The 10,333-nt window shown below is 38.4% G+C and overlaps 1 protein-coding gene across 1 annotated transcript; it reads right to left on the reverse strand.

Annotated features, from left to right (window-relative positions):
• Nucleotides 1-1,018: 1,018 nt before the first annotated feature.
• On the reverse strand, nt 1,019-10,333 carry LOC139396678 (T-cell ecto-ADP-ribosyltransferase 1-like). Its single transcript, XM_071143618.1, has 3 exons — nt 10,311-10,333; nt 2,167-2,258; nt 1,019-2,024 (listed from the first exon to the last, which is right to left on the reverse strand). The coding sequence occupies exons 2-3, from the start codon at nt 2,242-2,244 to the stop codon at nt 1,257-1,259; spliced, it is 846 nt and encodes a 281-aa protein (XP_070999719.1). The 5' UTR covers nt 2,245-2,258; nt 10,311-10,333; the 3' UTR covers nt 1,019-1,256.

Consider the following 10,333-nt stretch of genomic DNA (forward strand, 5'->3'; position numbering starts at 1 on the left):
TGCTTTAATCTATGGTATGCTGAGAAATTAGAGATATACTGTAAAATGTCCATTATTCTATTTGAAAACTCTTTGGTTATGTCTCGTTTTTAGACCCAAATTAATAAACAAACAACACAGCATCAGCTTAGTTAATTTATTCATCAGGCACAGTTCTGGGGGTGTCCAACACCAGCGTCCTCCTGCTGGACCCCAGCTCTGACACACTCTACCTGGGAGCCAGAGGCTCCATCCTGGTCCTGCACACCTCCAACCTGAGGGAGGGAGTGACAGAGAGATGAGAGAGAGGGGGGGGGGGGTGTAGGGAGGGGAGATGGGGGGGGGTGGAAGGGAGGGAGACTTCTTCACTTGACTGAGTGTGTGTGTTTCTCTGTGCTGCATATTGATTTATTAACCAACCAGCAGAGAATCACGTGTGTATTTGCACCCCATTGGAGGACAGAAATAGGAGGGGAGCCAATCAGGGACAGCAGGGGTGGGGCCCCACCTGCTCTGAGAATCTGGTGATGAGTGACGCCTGTCGGCCAATTTAAGTCAAGACGCCAACTTTGCTCTGTAACAGTACTGTGGAGCCAGCCAGTCAATCCTTATTTGGCCATATGATTGGTCAGAAGCCATGTTGGACTGTTAGAAGTATTCTATGGAAGAACATTAATTGTATAATTCCATGATGCCTTATGTTGTCTTTTTGTGAAAGTAGTAAATGTTTGAATGTTTTTACATGATTTTAAATGTTTCATGGGATTTAAAAAAAAAATCCTTCAGTACCAATTGGTAGTTTCAGGTATCACTTTATTTGTGGCTTTATGTACCACCTCGGAGGAAGTAATTAAGCATAACTTTATTGAACAATTAAACTTGTCATGTAATTTTATAGATTGATCCATGGATTAATTTCACTTTGTCTAAACGTAGTACGTTAATAGTTTAAACAAAAAATACATGACGAATACAGTATTCTTGCTCAACGATTGTCTTTATTCATGTTGAAACAAGCTGCAGAAGGAATATAAGTGCTTTAAAGTCTCCTATGGAGTCTGATACACAGGTTAATACACACATCTTAATAATCACTGTTTCTGGTAGTCAGGATGAGGTTTGTATGTAACATCCACAAATAAACACCAATTAACGTATTACAATAGAAACTATGGTCAACATTTTATTGTATTTATTTTTGTAAGAAGCGTGAGAATAAGAAGCTGAGCTGGTTGAATTACATCCTCTTTAGGGACAATGACTCAATGTTAATTTTCTTAATTAATAATTGGCTTCTTAAACATTTTGCAATTCAGGTTACTCTTGGCTATTTTGGTGCTCTGTAGTTTGTTCACAACATCACACCAAAGTGTTGGATCGTCTTCTTTCTTGAGTACTTCAGTAACGTTGAACACTTCATAGGGTGGAATCAACACCTCCTCTTCTTTTGTCCCCATTTTGGGGAAGGACTTCAGGTAAGCGCCAAAACACGTCTCTATCTCAAAGCAGGACTTGTCTCCAAATTCAGAATTGTCCTTGTTAAGAGAGCTGGAGGCAAAGTAGCCAAATCTAATAGTTTTGTTAACTTTACCCACAAACTTCATTTTGGTTCTTCTGTATGTGATGTGACAAGATTGCTTTTTTTTCAGGAGGCGAATGGCGTCAGTCAGGAAGAAATGCAGGGAGTGGAACTGGAAGGAGGTTGTATACTTATATCTATTGGTCCGGACTGCTTGGTTGAACTCTGAGTGTATTGAAGGATGACCTGTTGTGTAAGCACAGATAGCCTTGATATGATTATGTGAAAGTTTGTCGCTAACATTGTACTCAGACTTGTCCTTTCGGAATCGTTTCTTCACATTTTTTGCACACCTTTCGGCCCACTTCCAGGCATTTTTGAAGGGCTCTTTGTTTTCATGTACAAGATATTCCTTCTGCACCTTGTTGTACATTTGTTCAGTGCAGCCGTTATACATGTCGTCAACAGAGTCAGGGACCATGTCTAAGGGTATGCTGGAATTGAGACCAGGCTGATGGAGATGAACCTTCAGAGAATACGGAGGAGAATACAGAGAAACAGTTTTATATATACTATTATTACATTTTTTTTACTGTAACAATCTTGTTCTCAGATTAAAAGTAGCAAGACTATATGCTGAAAGTACCATCTTGGAGTCCACGTCTTACCATCTTCGAGTCCACACCCAGAGTCCAAACATGGAAGACACACAGCACAGCAAAGGTTAGGATGTTGTTTCGCCCCATGACTTCAACAGCACCTGTAGTAAAACAACATATACAGGAGACAAATACCAATCATCATAACAGTACCCAACATGATACAACATAGCTTTGACACTATTCACGTTTTAAAATGAATTGCAATAGCACTGTCACGCCCTGACCATAGAGAGCCCTTGATTCTCTATGGTGTTGTAGGTCAGGGTGTGACTAGGGGAAGTTCTAGTCAATTTATTTATATGTTTGGGATTGAGAATGGTTCCCAATTAGAGGCAGCTGATTATCGTTGTCTTTAAATTGGGGATCATACTTAAGTTGTCCCTGTTCCCACCTGTATTTGTGGGATATTGATTGTGTTTGTTACACCACGGAAGTCATGATTCGTTGCTTGTTTATTGTTTTGTTGAGAAGTTTTCACTTAATAAATGGATATGGAACTCAAATCACGCTGCGCCTTGGTCCGTCCATTATCAAGAGCGTGACAAGCACCATATAGAAGCGGATAGTAAACATAAACATACTGGTAATCATTATAATCATTATAAAAATAGCTTTGATATTATTCACTTCTAAGAATTGATAGGAGTTTTTGGAATGCCACCATTTAACAAAGCCTTTATTGTGAAGCAAAACTACTGTCAATCAAGTCTCATTCAATAATTGGCTTGCTACTTTTTTCCAATTGACTGCAGAATGACAACAGTACACTTTATAGAGAAAGGAAGGAAACCGCTCAGGGATTTCACAAGGAGGCCAATAGTGACTTTAGAATAGTTTAAAATGTTTATGTTTGTGATGGTAGAAAACTGAGAATGGATTAACAACATTGTACTCACTCCACAACACTAACCTAACTGACAGATGGAGAAGGAAGCATGTACAGAATACAATATTGCAAAACATGCGACCTGTTTGCAATAAGACACTAAAGTAAAACTTTTTTTTTTAAATTCAAAGAAATTAATTATATCTTGAATACAAAGCTTTATATAAGGGGGAAAATCCAACACAACAAATGACTGAGTACCACTTGTCATATTTTTAAGCATGCTGATGGCTGCATCGTGTTATGGGTATAATTGTCATTGACAAGTTTTTTTGAGAATAAAGCTAAGCACAAGCCAAATCCTAGAGTAAAATCTTGCAACCTAAAACACAAGGCCAAATGTACATTGGAGTTGCTTTAACAAGAATAGGAACACTGTGAACAATTTTCAGCAAGTTGCAACCATGAAATACAGAAATAAACACTTTTCCATAAACAAGGTCTAAATCATGTTTGATGCACTCTGTAAGTAAACATTTTTGCAGTACTGTTTAACATGATGTAAAATGACGTTTGAGGCGATTTCTACAAAAACACTACTAAAGGACAGAATGGCGGTATATAATGGAGAATTTCAACCATGAGAGATCTTTTTCAATTGTACGAGACACGATTTTGTGTATTTTACTCCTTTTAGTCAGTTATCCACCTTTGGTGATTAAACCTCTCTGGGATATGCAGGACGGTAGCATTCCAACTGGCCAACATCCAGTGAAAATGCAGAGCGCCAAATGTTTTAAAAATACTCTAAAATGTATACTTTCATGAAATCACACATACAAGATACCAAATTAAAGCTACCCTTGTTGTGAGTCCAGCCAATGTGTCAGATTTCAAAAAGGCTTTTCGGCGAAAGCAAATGATGCTATTATCTTAGGATAACACCCCAGTAAACAAAGACAGAAAAGTATATTTCAACCCTGCAGGCGCAACACAAAACTCAGAAATAAAATATAATTCTTGCCTTACCTTTGACGAGTTTCTTCTGTTGGCACTCCAATATGTCCCATAAACGTCACAAATGGTCCTTTTGTTCGATTAAGTACGTTGATATATATCCAAAATGTCCATTTATTTGGCGCGTTTGATCCAGAAAAACACCGGTTCCAAGTTGCGCAACATGACTACAAAATTTCTCATAAGTTACCTGTAAGCTTTGTCCAAACATGTCAAACTACTTTCCTAATACAACTTAAGGTATTTTTTAACGTAAATAATTGATACAATTGAAGATGGGATGATCTGTGTTCAATACCGGAGGAAAACAAAGTGGAGCGAGCTTTTCAGGTCACGCGCCTCTATCAAAGAGTACACATCTCTCTACCTCCGTTCTGAACAGTGTTACTTCTTCATTTCTCAAAGGATATCCCTAAAACAATTTCTAAAGACTGTTGACATCCAGTGGAAGCGATAGGAACTGCAGGAAAGTCGATTAGAAATCTGGATTCCCAATGAAAACCCAATGAAAAGAGAGTTTGTCCTCAGGGTTTCACCTGCCAAATAAGTTCTGTTATACTCACAGACATGATTCAAACAGTTTAAGAAACTTCAGAGTGTTCTCTATCCAAATCTATTAATAATATGCATATCTTCGCTTCAGGGTCTGAGTAGCAGGCCGTTTACTTTGGACATGCTTTTCATCCGGATGTGAAAATACTGCCCCCTGTCCCAAAGAAGTTTTAACAAGACAACATTGAATTTTCTTGAGTGGCCTAGTTACAGTTTTGACTAAATCATCTTGAAAATCTATGTCAAGATTAGACAATTACTGTCTAGCAATGATCAACAACCAACTTGATAGAACTTATAATATTTGCAAAAAATGATTAATTTGCAAATATTGTACAATACAGGTAGGCACATTTCTTAACTTACCCAGAAAGCCTCACAGCTGTAATTGCTGTCAAAATTGATTCTAACATTTATTGACTCAGAGGGTTGAATACTTATCTAATGAAGATATTTGTGTTTTATTTTTTCATTAACTTTTCACAAATGTAAAATAATTTCTTCCACTTTGATACTTCATAGTATTTTGTGTAAAACTTGGACAAAAAAATGACGTTTAAATCCATTTCATTACCACTTTGTAAAAACACTAAATTTGGAAAAAATAAAGGGTAAGAATACCTTCTGAAGGCACTGTACAGTAGCTAGGTGAGACAGCCACATATTACAGTCAAATATAAAGGATAAAAACATTCCATTCCAGCTAAACAATGGATATATAGAATTTTTCAAAAATTTAAAAAATCATAGCTATGTTAGCTACAACAATCTAGTAGTATTTCATTATTACTACTGATATAAACTCTATGGAGAAATAACATTAGCCACGTTAAACAACCTAGTGTCATTTAGTTAGTACTACTGATATAAACTCTATAGAGAAATAATGAGTACTACTACTGACAATGCTATATATCATACCACCACTGTTGTTGTAACGAATTATAAGATTATAATGATCTGATAGTTCAACTTACCAGACTGGAGCATGATTGAGGTTGTTTTGTATTGATCAGCTTCAGGACTTGTGTTTGCAGCTTTTCTGCAAAGGTCTACTTATACCTGGTCAGACATCTGACTAATACAAGCCCACACAACCACAAACATTGTTCCAACACAGAAGTACCAGATTCTATGGTCACACGGCCACAGGCTCTCAGGTTGTGTGAGTAACTGGTAATGACGTCACTGGGTGAGTTCCAGCGATTTCTCAGTGATACGTTTTAATTTTAAAAAATTGTTGAAGAACCAACCCACTGGTTGAATCAAAATTGTTTCCACGTCATTTAAAATTAAATTAGGTTGAACCAGCGTGAAATGGATGTTGAATTGACGTCTATGCCTATTGGGAAGTATCCTAATATGAATGGAATATAAAATATTGTCTATTGAACACTTCATAGGGGGGAATCAGCAACTCCTTCTCATGCGGCAGCTGAGAGTACCCCCCCAGTGGGGCACCAATGTAGGTGGTGACCTCAAAACAGGAGCGAGTTCCAAGGCATTTAGAGGTGATTTGCTTGTCTAAAGAGCTGTCCAAATCACATTGTAGTATTTCAGACACCATAGAAAGCCTCTGGTTCATCGGAAGATTTGGAAATACTTCATGTTCTTGTTCAGAATTCCTAAGGCATTGGTCAGAAGGTGCAGGGAGTGGTACTTGTGGGGCCATTCACAACAGGGATGTTGTGTTGTAGCTCTTATTTTGGGTACAAGTGACTTCGTTGAATGACTTGTAAATGTTGGATGTTAGATGAATAGTTTTTAGTTCAGTTCTGGTTTGTAATGTAAATGTCAATGTAAAATGCACATAAAATCAACGGTGTAATGTTTAGATTCAGTCTTGTCAGGTGACCTGTTGTGTCCTCACCTTTAGTATAATCATTGCTCCATAGTCTCCCAACTATTTCCTTTTAAGTGCTACCATGGGTATGAATATATCTTCCGTAAGAAATGTTTCATTTTAGCCCTATCCATATACAGTTGAAGTTGGAAGTCTACATACACTTAGGTTGGACTCATTAAAATTCGTTTTTCAACCACTCCACAAATTTCTTGTTAACAAACTATAGTTTTGCAAGTCGGTTAGGACAGCTACTTTGACAAGTAATTTGTCCAACAATAGTTTACAGATAGATTATTTCATTTATAATTCCCCGTATCACAATTCCAGTGGGTCAGAAGACTAAATACACTAAATTGACTGTGCCTTTAAACAGCCTGGACAATTACAGAAAATGATGTCATGGCTTTAGAAGCTTCTGATAGGCTAATTGACATCATTTGAGTCAATTGGAGGTGTACCTGAGGATGGATTTCAAGGCCTACCTTCAAACTCAGTGCCTCTTTTCTTGACATCATGGGAAAATCAAAAGAAATCAGCCAAGAATTGTGAACCTCCAAAAGTCTGGTTCATCCTTGGGAGCAATTTCCAAACGCCTGAAGGTACCACGTTCATCTGTACAAACAATAGTACGCAAGTATAAACACCATGAGACTACGCAGCAGTTATACCGCTCAGGAAGGAGACGTGTTCTGTCACCTAGAGATGAACGTACTTTGGTGCGAAAAGTGCAAATCAATCCCAGAACAACAGCAAAGGACCTTGTGAAGATGCTGGAGGAAACAGGTACAAAAATATCTATATCCACAGTAAAACAAGTCCTATATCGACATAACCTGAAAAGCGGCTCGGCAAGGAAGAAGCCACCTGTGATGCGGTGTGTACTGGAGGTGAGGAAGTCAGACGCAGGAGAGCAGAACTTGGTAGTTTTAATAGTAAAACAAACGGCCATAGAAACACAAAAATATGGGCACAATAACCCGACATGCACCAGTCAAACAAAATGTGCAGAAGCACTTACAATAATCAATATCACACAAAGACATGGAGGGAAACAGAGGACTAAATACATGTAGGTTGATTAGGGAATGAAAACCAGGTGTGTATGGAACAAGACAAAACAAATGGAAATATGAAAAATGGAGCGGCGATGGCTAGAAAGCCGGTGACGTCGATCGCCGAACGCCACACGAACAAGGAGAGGAGCCGACTTCGGTGGAAGTCGTGACACCACTGCTCCAAAACCGCCATAAAAAAGCCAGACTACGGTTTGCAACTGCACATGGGGACAAATATTATACTTTTTGGAGAAATCCTCCTGGTCATAGAACTGTTTTGCCATTTTGACCATCGTTATGTTTGGAGGGAAAAGGGGAGGCTTGCAAGCCGAAGAACACATCCCAATCGTGAAGCACAGTTGTGTTAAGGGGGTGCTTTGCTGCAGGAGGGATTGGTGTACTTCACAAAATAGATGGCATCATGAGGTAGGAATATTATGTGGATATATTGAAGCAACATTTCAAGACATCAGTCAGGAAGTTAAAACTTTGTTACAAATGGGTTTTCCAAATGGACAATGACCCCAAGCATACTTCCAAAGTTGTGGAAAAATGGCTTAAGGACAACAAAGTCAAGGTATTGGAGTGGCCATCACACAGCCCTGACCTCAATCCCATAGAACATTTATGGGCAGAACTGAAAAAGTGTGTGCGAGCAAGGAGGCCTACAAGCCTGACTCAGTTACACCAGCTCTGTCAGGAGGAATGGGCCAAAATTCACCCATCTTATTGTGGGAAGTTTGTGAAAGGCTACCTGAAACATTTGACCCAAGTTAAACATAAAAGGCAATGCTACCAAATACTAATTGAGTGTATGTAAACTTCTGACCCACTGGGAATGTGATGAAAGAAATAAAAGCTGAAATAAATCTTTCTTTCTACTATTATTCTGACATTTCACATTCTTAAAATAAAGTGTTGATCCTAACTGACCTAAGACAGGGAATTTTTACTTGGATTAAATGTCAGGGATTGTGAAAAACTGAGTTTAAATGTTTTTGGGTAAGGTGTATGTAAACTTCAACTGTAGGTAATTTCCCATGAGTGTAAGTGGCTAATGTTATAAAATGTTTTTTAATATTTCAGAAAATATTTCACATTTGGTTAAATGTGGAATGATACCAGTCATCAGTCAATCATCAGGGTGACTTCTGACTACTGTTGATCTCTTTCCCACTAACAGGTATCTTTTTCTAGTATTTTTCCACTCAGAACCCACACTAAAGTTTGAGGCCCTCTTGAAGGTGTGACAGTCATCATCAGACTGAGTTTGATGCAAACCACAACCACAACACAAACAACCTGACAAAGATAAATGTCATTCAGTTTCCCAGATGTAACTATGTAGTTGTCATCATTACTGTAGAATATTTTCATTATCATTTCCATCTCTTAGAGATATTGTGTTTTATAGTAGTGTCAAAGCAACAGCTAATGTCAAAACACCAGTTTAGTAAGTAGGTTATGACAGTTCATTAGATCAAGATATTTTGTTTTATGTTTGTGTCATTAGCCTGTAGCTAATGCTCTGCTGAATGCAAAAAAGCTGCTTCTCAGGTTTGATTTTGCATCATTTTGCAACTTGCAATTCAAGTCACTCTAAACGCCAGTGTTCACTAATGTGTAGACAACTTCACGTCAGTCTTTTTTTGTGTGTGGCAGTACCAAGTATCCTAATTTGAATAGATTAGGACAGAATATAATAGAATGAAATAGAAAATCTTTATTGTCTATTGAAATATTTTGGTAAACATGGATTGATAAAAATTTGGATGTGTAGCTAGGTGTTTAACACAGTTCAGGGTTAGGATAAGTGTTAAGGTTAGGGTTATGGCTATTGTTACGGTTTGTAGATAGTTAGTTGAAATGCTACTGAAGCCCCGTTTCCATTTGCACTTTGAAGCCAGACACAGACACACATTAGCTAGCAAGCTAATTGGTTATCGTCATCACTAGCATAACAGACTAGCTAGCTTTATACCTACCTTGCTAGCCATGGCATTGGCTATTTTCTAGCTAGGAAGCCAAGCAAACCACGTGACTTGTTTGATATGATGTAGCTATCTAGCTTTCAATATGACATGGCCAGTTAAAATTACTGATAGCTCTCGTTAGCTCATTCAAAAATAAATTAATGATCCAGCTATGGTGTTAATTCATGTCATGTCTGACTACAGCAGTGTTGCTTGTCCATGTGCTAGCTAACAGCATCAAGCCCAGACGAGATAGCTAAACATGGTATCAGAATCCAGCAGTGATCAGTTGGTGGTTGCATAGTAACGACGTCACCAGTACAATTTCTAATCGAGCTGGCACCAGTTGTGAAACTGGGATGCACTGGCCTGGGTTTCTCTCGACCCAGCACCAATTCGAGAATTCCATTCGAACCAGATTGAATTTGACCCTAATTTGGCCCTAAGGGGCTCCCGAGTGGCGCAGTGGTCTAAGACACTGCATCTCAGTGCAAGAGGCATCACTGCAGTACGCGGTTCAAATACAGGCTGCATCACATATGGCCGTGATCGGGAGTCCCATAGGGCGGCGCACAATTGGCACAGCGTCGTCCGGGTTGGGTTTGGCTGGGGTAGGCCGTCATTGTAAATAAGAATTTATTCTTAACTGACTTGCCTAGTTAAATAAAGGTAAAATAAAAAATAATAATTTGGCCCTGATATTAATGGCCAGTGGAAATTGATACAGAAAAAGTGTTACCAAATGAAATCACACAGAGATTACAATGTTTACTGTCTTTTTTGCACATTTCACAATGATTTTGCACTAGGCCCTATATCTGATACCACCACTCTTGCTGTAACATCTTATCAGACTATAATGATATGATAGTTGAACTTACCAGACTGGAGCACGATAGAGGTA

This window comes from Oncorhynchus clarkii, unplaced genomic scaffold (assembly GCF_045791955.1).
Source record: "Oncorhynchus clarkii lewisi isolate Uvic-CL-2024 unplaced genomic scaffold, UVic_Ocla_1.0 unplaced_contig_3353_pilon_pilon, whole genome shotgun sequence".
In the NCBI taxonomy this organism is placed as follows: domain Eukaryota; kingdom Metazoa; phylum Chordata; class Actinopteri; order Salmoniformes; family Salmonidae; genus Oncorhynchus; species Oncorhynchus clarkii.

Coding starts and splice junctions, on each gene's coding strand:
- LOC139396678 (XM_071143618.1), bottom strand. CDS start 2,244: ATGGGGCGAAACAACATCCTAACCTTTGCTGTGCTGTGTGTCTTCCAT. Junction 2,025..2,166: donor TGGGTGTGGACTCGAAGATG/GTAAGACGTGGA, acceptor TATTCTCTGAAG/GTTCATCTCCATCAGCCTGG.